At 33.7% G+C, this 16,272-nt stretch overlaps 1 protein-coding gene across 1 annotated transcript in view; it reads left to right on the plus strand.

Annotated features, from left to right (window-relative positions):
- Positions 1-8,220: 8,220 nt before the first annotated feature.
- LOC106103386 (Krueppel-like factor 2) overlaps positions 8,221-16,272 on the plus strand; it is a 58,767-nt gene continuing 50,715 nt past the window's right edge. The window contains exons 1-2 of the mRNA XM_013283135.1: positions 8,221-8,364; positions 10,688-10,759. Coding sequence (XP_013138589.1) covers positions 8,317-8,364; positions 10,688-10,759 — 120 coding nt within the window. The 5' untranslated portion in view covers positions 8,221-8,316. The remainder of the gene's footprint in view (positions 8,365-10,687; positions 10,760-16,272) is intronic.

Consider the following 16,272-nt stretch of genomic DNA (forward strand, 5'->3'; position numbering starts at 1 on the left):
TATCCGATTCTTTCATATTGAAATAATAAAAGTATGTGTTTTAAAAATTCACTCGTTTGTTACCTGCCTGCTGGTGACAGATATGGGTTATGTGATTTACTAATCGGTTCCCCAGCTACGTTTACCCATTCGTTAGTGTTTTTGTTTCAATATATTCATGAAATGCGTTTCCGAACTACGTGATTTGAGTTTCACTTACTTGAAACACAGGTCAACTTATGAATCAATTGATAATAATGAAATTCAGTGGAATCTTCAAAAGCCAGCATAAAACCCTTAAAAGAAACATCAACCACAGAAACTAAGACGATATATGTAATTATAAACAACGAGAATATTAATTGATCTCTTCTACGGTATGTCGCATATTCCTCCTCCCCTCCCTTGTTTACGGTCTAATCGGTGCAATCAACAGAAGTGTTGATCACTCGGTCTTGCAGCCTTTCAACGTTGTCATAAAATATGGTTATTAGATCGGACAATACATTTAAACGACGCCACGCTGAGTATCAGACTTATAATTTTATCTCTACTTCTAATAACATGCAAAATGATAAAGGGAACGTTGTTATATCAGCGGAAATTTTAAAAGTGAAATTGCAAGGTAACGTTATGCTGTGGAAGTAAAAAAAATGTAGTACAGTTGAAAATAATTCACGTCTTAAATGAAATTAATTCGTCATAGTATACGCTCTAAACGTGTAGGTACGATATGAAATGGATTGATAACACTCGTACTTCCATACACTCACATACATATGTTAGTATGCAGATATATAATATAAAAATTATATATCAAATAAACTGACCCCTGGTGTTGGTTATTACAATAAAACGGTGCAAGCCTCAAGCTTTATCTTGAGTCACTCATTCATAGAACCACTCATTGTAATTTATCACTAGATATTTTGAAACATTATGCAATTATCATATAAGTATTATGATTGCAACCAACCAATTCCTAAGGAATAAGACACAAGGACGATAGAAGATTCTGGAATGAGCCTTATTCGACTATTTGCCTTAATCAAACGCAAATTCGTTTAAGACATGATCAAATAAACATATTACTTTTCACAATAAACTAAACTAACCAAAGGGTAACATTTATATATACACATAACATATTACAAAGATTTGTTTTGTTTGAATGCGTTTTATAAATTTGAGTCATCGTATGTACGCAGCGCTTATGAACGCCATATCAATTACATAATGCGCACAATCTTCAGTCTTTTAATCTCCATCAAGAAAATTCTTTCACTACACAATAGTGGAGTAAAACGTGATTATTGACATGATAAGCAGTAAAGGATCTGTAAATGATAAGCTGCAAGCAAATAGGATCTTTGTTCAGTGATTTGTATGAAGTGAGCGCACGCGTTTGATTTAAAAGGAAACACGCGCAAAACCTAGTGAACATTTTATATACGTCATCGACAAATTGTAAACTCTACCTATTTGTTAATTGCCTAGGCCAGTGATCGGTAAAATTATCAGTCAAAATGGCAAATATTTACATTGCAACAATTTGAAAAAAGAATTGGGAGGGAAATGAGTAATAAGATTTTCTAAACATGTTTCAGCAGTGAAAACTCTAAGAGGGAAATAATGCTAGAGAATAACGTGCTGATGTACAATAAAGTGGCAATTGACTCGCACTGACTTGCGTCCTCCTTGTTATTCGCAGCGTCTAATTCAGACCATAAACATAATATAGTATACTAGTTGTTGCAAGCGATTTTGTCCGCGCAGTATTAAAAGACATGGTATCTCTCGGGAAACGAGTATTTTTTTTAAATGTATCCTAAGTGTTATTGCAGACTTTACTGTATATTAATGCCAAATATCAATAAAATATATTGAACTGTTGCAGAATTATCGAACTTGAAATAACAAAATATATGCATCCCGCGGGAACAGTCTTTTTTTGGGACCAAAGTAACCTATGCGTTCTTCTATACTATCATCGACACAAAAATTTATCGAGATCCGTTCAGCAGTTTAGGCCACAAACTCTAACAAACATTCATCAATCTAAATATTCACATTTATAATTGTCATCCACTTGCCCTTATCCCTTATGGAGGGTCGGCACAGTATGTGCTGCTCTTCCATACATCTCTATCAGCCGTCATATCTGAAACCACTCGTTTCTTAAGCATATCCTCTTTCACACAATCCATCCATACTTTCTTCGGTCTTCCTCTTCCTTTGTAGCCATCCACATTCAATCTTAACACTTTCTGGTTTATGTCCCCATCATTTCGTCGCATTCACATTTATAATTGTACTATTATCAATTTATATTGAACATTTTAGTCCTTACATGTAATACAGTAGTAATAGGTCAATCGCAACTCGGAAAAAGCTGCCTACATAGTATTACAATAACACAGTTCTGAAGCGATTTTTTTAGTTTTATCTTATGAGGAATCTATATTGTCAAAATCTCATCCAGCGTTTAATTGTCACTTGAAATAGAAGGGGTTAAAACCGTCTACCACACACAAAGGTGTCTGGAAACAGAGACGAACTGCATTCAAAGTACTAAGGAGTGTGAAAATCATACTAATATTATAAATGTGAAAGTTTAGGTTTGTAGCCTAAACGGCTTAACGGATTTGAATGAAATATTTTATAGATGTAGAGGATAGTCTGGAATAACACATAGGCTATTCAATTTTGTTTCTTTCAATACCAGGTGGACAGAGTCGCAGACGAAAATTAGTATATAGATATATTTGTAAACCAGTACGATTTAGCACCCTACAAGAAGTGACAGTACCATTTCCCCAAAAGCCTACGCTTCTGCAGTTCTTCTGGTATTCATGGGCGTTGTTGATCATACCTTGCTCCCGCCGTTCGTTTGAAAATAATATTACGTCTCTTTTACAAACTACTATATCCTTTACTACGAGTACTACCTCTTGTCTAGTACGAATACTAGTTTAAATTGTTCCGAATCGTATTACTTGCGTATATAAGCGATAATAAAAATTTAAGCGTAATATATTCCAATGCCAACTAAATAGCATGTATGTCGTTTGTGTCAAATGATCGCGGATGTGTTGTTGCCATCGAATAATTGCTTGATATTTGTCCTTCAATACTTTTTAATATAGACATCGGAATCAATGAGTGCTAGTTTATTCCTTAATCAATCGACACATACATAGTACACTAGAATGGAACGTATTTATCAAATAAAAAACTAAAGACTATTCATACTTATAGTTAATTTCGCGTTTGTAACTCCGGTTTAATAAGCGAGTATAGCCGTTTTTGCTTTAAGAGACTCATCATCCTCATCTTCTCCTTATCCTACTCTCGTAACTGCGTAACAGGTTTTTGTCGTCCACATGACTCTATTATACGTCATCTCAGTCATCACTTCCTTGATCATGTCACCTTGCACGCAATCCATCCACCTCTTTGTAGGTCTACCTCTACCGGTGTACCCTTCTACACTCATAACTAACATTCTCCTTGTAACATGCGATTCTTCCTTCCTAAACATGCCCATACCATGTTATCCTTTTACTCCTTACTTCTCTACTACTGGGGCTGCTCTCTACTTTACTTTAAGAAACTATCATACTTACTAACTACTACATAAATAACTTAACAGTTATTGTTAACAAAATCATATAGTAGTTAAAAAGATAGTTCCGTAAATAAGGGATCAATTAACGGAAACTATGCTTTTATCTTAATCTTTTTTTTAAGATAACTTAGTTTAAGGTTGATATTTGTAATAAAACAATCTTCAATTAGTAACTAATCTATGTTTTTAGTAAATATATGCAGTTAAAGTTTTTCAGTTATCAAAAACATCACACTATAATACGTTGCAGAATGTATTTGCTAACGTACAATTTTAACAGATAACGTAAATTTAAAGTACAAAACATAATTTCCATTTCTAAATTTAACTTACTCGGCAGTACATTGAACTTAAAATAGGTGACAGGCTTAAATGCGTGATTTACTTTTATATTGCAAGATGACAGAAAATCCGCATCACAGAATAATATTAATGTTGTTACAGGGATGTTATCAACTTATGTACGTCCACATCGAGAGGCTAAGAGCATATTTTAAGTTAGAAGTAACTAGGCCTTAGAGCGCACACCTTTGACTAAACTATCGCACTTCTTTTCTGCAATTGGCGATTGTCTTTTTATTTTAACATAAGGTGGCAAATGAGCAAGCGGCCACCCGTAATCGCCAAAATGGCGAAGTGACCGCTGCCCTTAGACATCAGCAATTGCAGATGCGTTGCCTACCCTTATCCGACGAAGGAGAAGACGCACATAAATAGGATATTTCCACTTCCTATGCATCTCCTCTACCGTCAAATCCACTTCCCGTTCCCATCCTCTCCTTATAAGAAAAGGGTAGTAAAGAGAAATGGACTTAAATTAGGTCTCCGGCACTACACTCATCAGACGAAACACGGAATTGCTTCCATTTCACGCCTGTCTTCTGTGTGGTCGTGGTATTTATTACACCGAGCGTGCCGGCCCTGCAGTGCTAAGATGTCAAAGCGGGCACTACCACTGTAAGTCGATTGTCGATTGTTTCGCAGCCAATTCAACTGTTTAGTTGCACAACTAAAAATCGAGGAGTGTGCCCACCTCCGTATAAGCTCATAGGAATCAAAGCGTGACTAAACAGTTGTGTGACAGTTTAGTTGTGCGCTTAGTTAACCACACCAGTCCATTGTGGGTTACTTGACTTCACACATCTTTGTTTTACAGATATGTGCAGATTGACTGACAATGTTTTTCTTCACCATAAGCACTTCGGACAAATACATTCTAAAATAGAAAAGATTAATTAAGCTAAATCTCTAGGACCAGATTCAAACCTATCTGGTACTAGAGATTTAGCTTAACTCCTAAGCTACTGACCCTTCTAACATATGGTATATAATCGCTTTACTATTTACGTATTTGAGATGAATGGACTATATTATAAAGCAGTTTTCAAGCAAATAGATAAATATGTGGTTAAAATAAATAAGACGATAACAGAAATTACAAGCACGAAATTATCTTTGCCAGACAAATTATGACTAATATTAGCTTAATTTTTCTTGTTTTTTATATTCAAGTTCGCTGAACTATCTCGGCATGGTGCACTAACAATAAACTACATAAACAATAATTCATCACTAGCTCACTATTAATTATAACGTCTGGTAAATTATGTACATATGAAAATTCGAAAATGACATTGGTACATGGCGGGATTCGAACCCAAGACCTGAACCACCGACGCATGTAAAACAATAGTTAGTTACTAAAATTACAGTTTAATATTGAGATAACTAGGCAAGTTGTGTTAAAGAGGCGCTTGGTCATTATGATTTCAAATACCATATGCCTATTCAAAGAATTATTGCTGAATTATCCATGCTAATATAAATCTGAAAATATTTATTTGAATACGCTAATGCCAAGAAATACCATCGGTTTTAAAGAAAAAATTATTGCGTAAGAAGTTAAAACAAAAAACGTAGCGCCTGCTGAATTTGTATCAATTTTGTATTCGTAATATTTGCTGTAATATTTTATCAAGTGACATGAAAATCGAAGGCTATGTATTTGGTTTTTAAAAATCATTGCTATTTAGTTTTGTATTACTAGTTGTCGCCGGTGACTCCGCCTGCTAGGATAAAATAAATTAAATCGTAGCCTTTGCATTCTTCCACTTATGCCTATGCATTCTTACACATACCATTTACCAAATTTTATTCACAAACGAGTACATGTAGTTACGTGGTAACAAATGTATATGATTAAAAAGTAACATAAACAAACTTTGAGGTAAATGAAGTATCTCTTCTTCCAAGCTTTTAGAATTTATTTCAAATTTCAATTTCTTTAATCTAAACAGAAATGGTAAACATTTTTTATATAAATAAAAATAAATCATACACAAGCAAATACCAATTTACTAAATAAATCAGCATATAAATGGTATAGAAAGGAGTCTTGAACGTTATTTAAACGTTCATATAAAAAAATTCTTCGCTAGCAATGCGTATTGCGGAGCAGGCGGGTAAAGAAAAACTGACCCGGCCGGTGAATCGACGATCAGTGAAAGCCGTCCGAGCCAGACCAGACAAGCAGACACCAAACATTCAAGACATCGACTGGATAGCTACACTTACATTACATATATACGTTAGAACAAACAGTAATCCTCCTCTATATTACAATAAACGTACCATTTTAAGCTCTACACCAATTCACTTAAGCATTAAAGTTAAATGCAATTATTTTAAAAGATAAAATAAACAATTTGCAATGGTGTTTTCACTTAACGAGCTAACTGTGATAAAAACGATTATTGATGTTGGAAAATGATTGAGATATTCAATAATCGCCGATTACTTTTTGTTACAGTTACATACAATGCTTTGACCATGTTTTAACATTTTTAGAATTCATTTAATTTTTATAACATTAATACAAGCAAAAACGAATTGAATATCTTCTTTTGGAAGTCAGTTAAAAATAAATGAATTTGATGGTAATCTTTTTACTGAATATATCTTACTAATATTATAAATGCGAAAGTTTAGATGGATGGATGGATGTTTGTTAGAGTTTGGAGCCTAAATGGCTGAACGGATTTGGATGAAATTTGGCATAGATGTAGAGGATAGTCTGGAAGAACTCATAGGCTACCTTCTTTTGTTTTTATTAATACCACGCGGACGGAGTCGCAGGCGGAAGCTAGTCTTTTATAATTTACGACGCCTATATCATGTTTAGGTTTATAGTAATTATTGATTTTTATTTGATTAATATAGTTAGGAAATAGCGTAATACGTTTTCGGTGATCGATCCCTAATTCGATATTAATACGACATTATCTTTGGTATAATCATACTATTGTATTGTAAATGAAAAAGTCTAGATGGATGGATGTTTGTTAGAGTTTTTAGCCAAAACAACTGAACGGATTTCGGTAAAATTTGGTATAGATGTACAGGATAGTCTTGGAGAACACAAAGGCTACTTACTTTGGTTTTTTTTTATTCCACGCCGACGGACTCAGTTTTTTCAGTCAGTCTTTGAAGGCAAAAGTTATCCATCTTGCAGTTAATTATCACGATCTTCAAATTCTACTACGTACAACTATGTCCTTCTGATTCTCTTTAGAAAACAGAAAATATATTTGTACACAAATATTTCAGAAGGAAATGTGGCAAGACGTGCATAATGCTATAGTGTTGAGTACGATATTGAAATTTATTTGAAAACTTTTTGAAGCAAAGCAACGCATCTACAGAATCGAATAAATTACGTGGACGTATCGGTTGGTTGCCAACTAAATTAATTACAACAGTTACTATAATTGTAACTAGCGATATTAATTTATACAACTCCACTAGAGATCTCGTCAGGAATGCGCGCGAATCATCAATTCTTCTAATGACATTGACAGCTGTCAGAGATGTAACGTTTATGCCAATAATCTAGTGTTTGCGTATTACAGCGCGGTACTAATTTTCTTCTTAAAAGTAATTACATTCTTATTAGAAAATGAAATAATTGAATATGTTCCGATTAAGCCTAATCTTTTAAAAAAAGACTAATCTTTTAAAAACAATATTCAAGAAGATTGTTTCTCAAATAACATATCGACGGGTGAAAGGCTATTTGTTTTAACCGGCATTTTAGGCGATATTGATTTTATATATATTCAGAATCAGTGAATTTTTCTGCGTTGTCTGGATCGGGTTTCATAAAGATCAGAGCACTTTTGTGGCGCTTGAACAATCAAAATGTAGGTGTCATTTTTAAGTAGTCATGTTTGAAGCGCTAAAAAATTCAGCAGTTATTAATAGTTAGCGGATTGAATGAAGTAAACAGAATAACAGTAATTTTCTTCTGAAAATCTTTCAATTGAAATTGGTTACAGGATTTGCTTTTATGTTTTTTTTTTTCTAAAAAGTTTAAATAGCTCTCCTGAACATTTAACCTAATTGCGCTTTAAAAAAATAACCTTCCACCCATCGATGCAGGAATTTTCTCAATGTAGATGTTTCTATGGTTGTAAATCAATGAATCCCGGCTTGTGGTTGCGAGCGGGAACGAGCCCTCGTTATCAGGCGCGCTGGAGGCTAATCACTTTCATTGCAACCCCGCGCAGAGGTCGGCGCGGCTATCACTGCGGCGTCTGGCCAGTCGGTCCCGCGCAGTGAGAGCGCGCACGCGTGCGCCGCTCCGCCCGCTAGCCCCCGCTAGCTCTCGCTAGCCCGACCTCGCCCGCCGCTACCGCCCGGCACTGCCGGGAATGGAGGCCTGCGCCATCACACCTGCCGAGGACCTTGTGGGCGACCAGGTAACCACAACATCTCGCCCCACGACCCCAGTGCTATCCGTGATCATCTGTGTCAAAATCACCGTAGAAAGTGCTGTTGTGAATCGAGTATTCTAAAGTAGTTCGCCGTTAATTTGTCTCGTCGTAATCTAAAGAACTTACATATATTTAATGCGGCTCATTTGTTTTATATAAGACGCCAGTGGTATTCGTTCAGGCCTGAAAGTGAGTGTTTTTTCCGCCGTCGGTGTGAGCCCTGATAAGCGGACGCCGTTTCACCGATACTAGGAAAATATCTGTGATTTTCCAATTTATGTTTAACTCACTTAAAGATAATTTAATAACTTAAACTACGTAAGTCTTTCTTACATTAAAATGTACTGTTTACTTTGATGTTTGAATAATAAATAAAAAAATAAAATAATTTGTTACTAACAGTAACAGGACATTTTTGTTCAAATACCATACAATGTTTTTTATTACAACTATTTATTAGATTTAATCAGATACTAAAAGTACTACAGATACTAAAATACATTTTATTTGTGTATTAATTACTTTTTTATTAAATTTATATTTCTTACTTTTAAAGTTTTATTTATATTCAGTTAATTTCTTAGTAAATAGTAGTAATAATTAGTTTATATATTTTATAATGTTAGTAAAAAAGTATCAATTACTTCATAACATTTTAAGCTCTTCAAAATAGGTCTAAATATGCGCTTCATAGAAAAGACATCAACGACTGAACAAACCATTCCCATTATATTGTTGGCCTTAATTATTATTAATTTGAGTACAATAATTGATAAATAAAGCTGAAACTATTTTTATTTATAACGCTTATCAAAGTAAATTATATTATATCCTAATTCAGCATTCGTTTAAACACAGAAATGTCGTAAAATTAAAATTAAATTCTTGTTTGCAAAAGCGTGAATACAACACTTAAATGAGCTTTTAACGAAAGTTGTTTGATGAACTTAAACACAGATTTTATATAAATATGTAAATGAAACAGAAGAAATGATATGATATATCTAAAAAGTGTAAACGCTAACATTTTTTTCCCGTTCCACTTTGATTTCGTATACTTCATTAACATGTTCCGTAGATAAATTAATGACTGAGAGCCGTTCAATTAATGAAAATAAGCGCATGCAGTTTTAATGTATGGCCACGAAAATGACTAAGACCAAATTTAATAATATTTTTCAAATAATTTTTAAAAATTCAACAATATATATACAGATAAAAATTGTATATGTACATAGGTATATTTAATATAAATAATAAAAGTTACAAATTTTTCGATTACTTCAACAAATTAAATAAGGTTTTCATGGCCTATTCCGCCTATAGCAGTTCGACAATTCGAGTTTTCGACGTTTCTATAATATCAATAATGAAAATACAGTTAACAAACTGGTAGAGTTAGTGATCATTTGTTGACCATAACCCACTGTCAGACCGTCTCCGATGAAACGAATTAGCATATTAGCTTTATGTGTCTTGTATGTTACCGACATATCGTGAATACCGACTGTTTATAATTTGTCTAAAAAAAATAGTAAAGGCAAAAGGCAAACGAACAATTTCATTCTCAAAACAAGGGATTATACTTCTGTATTTTGTGGCACGCGATTGACAATTTTAGTGTCAAAAATGGTCACTAACCCCCAGAAGTGAATTTTAATTTAAAATTTTAATTTTGTGACTTCATTCGTTACAATTTACTTAGGCTATTTAGAAATTACCCGCTTTTACAATCGGACGGTGACATACACATTTATGTCAGATGTATTTTACTAAAAAATTTCAATGAATATAAATTATATTCGGTTTGAGTTTCATTGTTATTGTGTGTATTTATTACGTCTTGTTCGTGTAAGACGGGTTTGAAATATAGCTTTTCCAACAATAGTAATATCTTTCACGACATTATATCAATAATATACTTGTAATATGTTTAAACGAGACAAATGTATAGCCATTATTTTATTTCATTAAAATAATAAGAAGTAAACCTATAAAACTACACATTTTATTCATATAAATCTGAAAACCTAAGACCTAAGTCTTCTTGTTTATTCCTAGATTGGTATCCCCATAGTAAGATATTGTAGAAATGATTACATTATGAATGACTACCTTTCGCCCTTATCGCCGTGCGCGTGGACTTAAAAAAACAAAATTGAGTAGCCAACGTGTTCTTGCAGACTATCCTCTACATTTAAACCAAATTTCATCGAAATCCTTTCAGAAGTTTAGGCTACAAACTCTAACAAACAACCATCCATCAATATAAACTTTCGCCTTTATAATAATAAATATGATTGTGCAGATTGTCCCGGGCGGCGGCCGTTGGGGCGCACCTCCATCCAGCGGCATCCTCGACCCCTGGTGCCAGATGCAGGTAAACAAGCAATCACACCAACTAGAAAATCAAACCAAATTCTAATCATAAAAAAGAATGAAAAAAGAACATGAAAATAACGTCATGACAAATGTAAAAACATTTCGGACATTATTCGATTTACTAAAATCTTTTTGTATCTATAGAAATTTTCATCTTACTTTAACATCATAGTACTATGTATAGTAAAAAAAAGGTATAACAAAAATATTTGCATGAACGTAATCCCTAGGAAATATTCAATTCATGACTCCAGAGAACTGACAGTCGGACACCCGCCGAATAACAATAACCATGATGTGAATCCAGCAAACTTTAAAAATACACTTCGAATTTGCCCGCTCTAATATTATACACCTTAATCCATGGAATTAAAAATCGCGTGCGTCAACCTAGACGTAATATTATGTCGGTAAATGTAGTAACTAATTTGTATGCCTCATGCTATGATGACATTGTCACGTAGCAACAACATATATATAACTATACGTATGTTATGTGACATGCTATCAATTTGATGGGTCAAATAACTATACTTTAGTTTTGCTTCTAAACACACAAGTTTAAATACAGGTGGTCCAATGTTACTTAACGGTTATGTTCGCTATTTAGAGTGAAGAATGCCAGTAATACTAAAACATAATTAACTTAATTACAGCCTTTCGTGAATTTTAACTGAAATTTATTATCTGTACTATTAAAAAAAGTCATCGCAAATTAAGGTATTAATTTAATTCGTTGTATTTAGCATTGTTATTTATTTTATTACTAGCTTTCACTCGGTCCGCGTGGAATTATAAAAAAGTGAGTAGCCCGTGTTCTTCCAGACTATCCTCTACGCCTAGGCCAAATTTCATCATTTGAAGCTACAAATATCCATCCATCTAAACCTTCGCATCTATAATATTATTAAGATAGAATTCCGCATACAGAGCCGCAATATGTACTAAGGAACTTTCTTAGTGTCGATACAGTATAAGTCTACACTACACGACTTTAAATAATCATTAAACGACTCAATAATTATGATCATTGGCGTATAAGCTTCGATTAACCTCTAATCTGTTTGTTCCTATATTTACGAGCTCATTTTACGGTTGGTGTACATTCCATTAGGCCCCGTGCTCCATGAAAGCATGAATATCGGAGATATTGGGTATATCGAAACAATTTACACGGTGCGTAACGTGTGGAGGTACCATTGTTGTTGACCGTGCTCCGTGGTAGACGTGGGAAATGACTACCAAACGATTTCAAAGCAAAAAAATCAAAGTTTTTGATAACGTGTATGGAAGGTCAATATGACTAAGAAAGATACTAATATGTATATGTATGTATTTGACATCTTCTTGACACGAAATTTATGTTAACATTCAAACTAATTTTACTGAATACGGCTTGTATTTTCATCATAATTACCATTATTATGGCATTGTTGTTAAATGATGGAGGGTACGCTAACAATGTAATCATACTAAAGAGATCTGTAGCACTTTAATCAATTTTGAGGAGTGAAATGTTATAATATTCTTTGCCGTGCTACAGTCTTCGCATCATGCTTTTTTCAACTACCAGCGCGACTAGGTTTTTAACAAAAAAATTAAACTCTTTTTTATTACCGGACACACTATGGTATAATTACTGTGTCATACAATAAAATGGGAATAGATTACCCGGCGGGTTGCCGCGTAAAATAATATTAAACGCATCATTTGAGCTTCGTTCACTGTGACAACGGCCATTGTTCCCTTGCCTAGGACTGATTTGATACCGTGAACGCTTTTTAATAGTATCGGTTAATGTATGCAGTGATCGGACGAAGTGAATTATTAAAAGTAAAAATGTAAATTAAGAATACAAATGGAAACGAAGTGATGATCAAATTGTATTTAGCTATGCACTATCCTGATTAAACATTTTAAACAGATACCTTTTGTCTTTATTAGATTTTGTTGAAAAACCGATCTGAAGATCGCAATAGCTAACTTCAATCAATCAAAATAAAAATCCCGATCCGAGCGTAGTTTTTTTTTGCATATTGTACACCAATTTTTATGATTAAATTGATTTTCGGATCGATCTCAAAGATAGAATATTGGTTTCGGTCCTAATAGTATCGGAATTAGCCTAACATTAAGTACAATGTTCGGTCCTTTTGTGCACCCTCTGTATCAATTAGCATTGCACACTTCACTGCCTTTACTCTATTGCGTAAGCGCAAACGTAAATGAGATACATTTAAGGGGGGATGGTACGCGGGACAGAGGGGGGACAGTGACAGGATTCACGGTCCAACTGACGAATACAATGATCGAACTCAATACGTGATCGATTATGTCTATACGTGTGTAGGTTTGTATGTTATTTGTGGAGGTTGACTTTATGTGTTTCGATTTTTGTTTGTATTTCATTCTTGAGGGGTTAAAAATAATGTAATCTATACTAATATAATAAAGAGGAAACGCTTTGTATTTTTGGACCGATTTTAAAAATTCTTGCCCAATTGAAAAGCTATGTCATCACTAACATAGGCTATTTTTTTTTAATTTCAAGAGGGCGAATATGAAATTATTTAATAACTGCAAGAGACAATAAAAATATACACTGTTAAAGACATTAAGTTCTATTCAAAGCGGCATTATTTTAGTTGTCCGATCAGTATGTATTTTTTAATTTTCACAAATAATACGAATATAGGCCGTAACATGCAGGCTCTATTTCTTTGAAAACTCTTATATTACACTTGTTTGCGTGTTTCTTTTCTTTCTCTACAATAATACGTCCCGTTGTACCCGTATCAAAATAATGATTTACAAAAAGGCTTGATTGTTACATTTCAATTATTGACATTTAAACACATTTTTACAATATAACGTACATTATCATAATATAATCGCTAAGCACTTACAATAATTGTTATATGCATTTCGAGTACATACCTAACATATTTGTGTTCATTGATAATGCAAGAATCCGCGAACACGTATCAGCATGACCAAACAAAGATTTAGCTGTATGTAGTAATGCGTAAGTGTGTCGTATACTTATCGTCACGTATCAATAAGCAAACTGAAAATATCGCGCTTACTTAGAATATCTGCCCACTTACCGGGCTGTGGACTCAACCGACGTATTTGTTCTTATGACCGTGTTACTCATTTAATGAACATGTAAATATTTTTACCTATGAATATTGCCAACGTTAAAGTGTGCAGCGAAAAGTTACCGTGAAGTTACTCTCTTTCTCAAACGATTGCTACTTCTGTTTGAATCTTCTTGATGTGTCCGCTACACGTTTGCTTTCTCTTTAAAAACTTCAGTAACATGAACTTTTAATCCTGTAATAATCAGAATATAAAGATATAAAATCCACATTTGAGTAAATTTATCTTTACACCAATGTCGTTGTAATTTGAGATGTTTGTCACTTCTTAAACTGAGAAACATAAATCCATATAATATATGGTACTATGTTGAACTCGAACACAGGTTTAGATTACGAATTATAATATGAAAAAGAATTTCTCTACTGACAAATTAAATTTCTTTTAACAAATATATTAGGAAACTTACGTTTTAAGGTATATCAATAAAATTCTAATTAGAATGCCATGACGATATATAAATAACATTATACCGATATGTCGAATATATTTGTGATTACAACTTGTAGTGGTCAGGTGGGCGACAAATACATCGGTGTAGCAAAAAAGCAACCGCAAACATTTGTAGGTCGCGTTGCGCCATTTCCTTTACCCGAGCTGCGAACATTAAAAAAACACCATATGCTTTTATCGCTTTAATATTTGGTACAGATAAGGATTCGAAAAGTTGAAAATTAACATTAACAATCTTAACTAAGTATTTCAAACATTTCAATGTGTTGGACTATTATTTTGTATACAAAGTTCGTGTTGGACATGTATAAAGAATGTTGCAATAATGTTATTCCAAAACTTTATTTTCTAGTAACTTGTGTTGAATTTAAATAAATAAAAAAAGTAGAAAACTTTATTATTGCTATCCAAAGAAAACAGCGTTACGCAAAATAAGAAAGATTTATGAAAATTAGTAACAGATGGCAAAAGGGGGAGGCTCAGCTTAACCGATACGGGTTGAGATCCAGTGTCGATCTGGTTTTCAGCAACCCCCCCTTCCCAAGATGTAAAAGGGAGAGTAGATCGGAGGTCGGCTTAATGTAAATGTATCTAAATACACAATTAGTCTGATAGTGTATGTCCCTGTCACAGAGTCATATTACATATCTTTCTAGCCATATCCAAGGAAAACCTAAAGACTGCGCAGATCTTAAAATCGATAGCTTCCAAAAAATATTGACTATTGGACCTTTTCTTATAGACATACCAAAAAAGCTATTTAGATTTCATATATGAACATGAATCTTCGCAAAGTTATATCTTAACTTAATAGATAAGTTGATGTTACGTTAGTACGCGTTTTTAACCCGAATTTCTGCACGTATGTATAGCGTACGGCCGCGGCCCGTGTTCTGTAGGTGAGTCACTCCAACATAACAGCCCCACAATGTTTAAATCTTGGTTTAGATTGAAATAGGTTTTTTATTAAAGCAAAGACTATAACCAGCCAGTGTTAATAATTTAAAGATCCTTAATTGCTTTGTGATGCTACGATTTACATGAAATAGCAAACATTACGAAATGTAAGTGATTACGAATCAGGACATTATAGGAAAATAAGCTTTTTTGCAAACCTTCCCAATATTTTTCTATCATGTATGTTTATAAACACAAGGGCTTAAGTATTTTTTTCGGTCGTGGTGTAAACGTTGAAGAAAATCATTATATATTTATATGTATAAATATCTATTTTTTCTTCTTTTACGTAAGTTATTCCAATGAAGAAACACAAATCACATGCATAAGTTAGTCTATAACAAATCGTAAACGATCCTAAAGTATCAAATTATTTCTGGCTATACAACAAATTCTGTTGAGTACTGCAAATCTAGGTTAGGGCGCCGCGACCCCAAATCGATCTTGCAATCTTCATGGCGCAGTGTGAGTGAGACAGCCGCTGCGACCTAAAGTAACAGGTTGGGAATCCGGAAGGTATGTAGAAACCGGCTTCACGATGCATTTTTCCACTCAATGGAAAGCTCTACGTTACTTCGTTGATGACACTTCGAGTTGTTTTTACGAAAAAAAAATATAGTTTCAAGTTTATTTTACGCCGGCGTAACCTTTGATTTGATTGATTTTTTTACTAAAGTTCCGTTTTTTTGGACTTGCATTTCCAAGAATAAATATGTAGCTCTACATAAATAACTAGCTATTGCTCGCGACTTCGCCCGCGTTAAAATAAAAAACATATCCTATGTTACTCACTGATAACGTAGCTTTTTAATAGTGATAGAATTTTTGACATCGGCCAAGTAGTTATTGAATTATTTCAATACATACAAAAATACAAATCTTTCCTCTTTATAATACCAGTATATGTAGATAGCATATATGTTATAGCCTGTATACAGG

The sequence above is a fragment of the Papilio polytes genome, unplaced genomic scaffold (assembly GCF_000836215.1).
Source record: "Papilio polytes unplaced genomic scaffold, Ppol_1.0 DF824292.1, whole genome shotgun sequence".
Lineage (NCBI taxonomy): Eukaryota > Metazoa > Arthropoda > Insecta > Lepidoptera > Papilionidae > Papilio > Papilio polytes.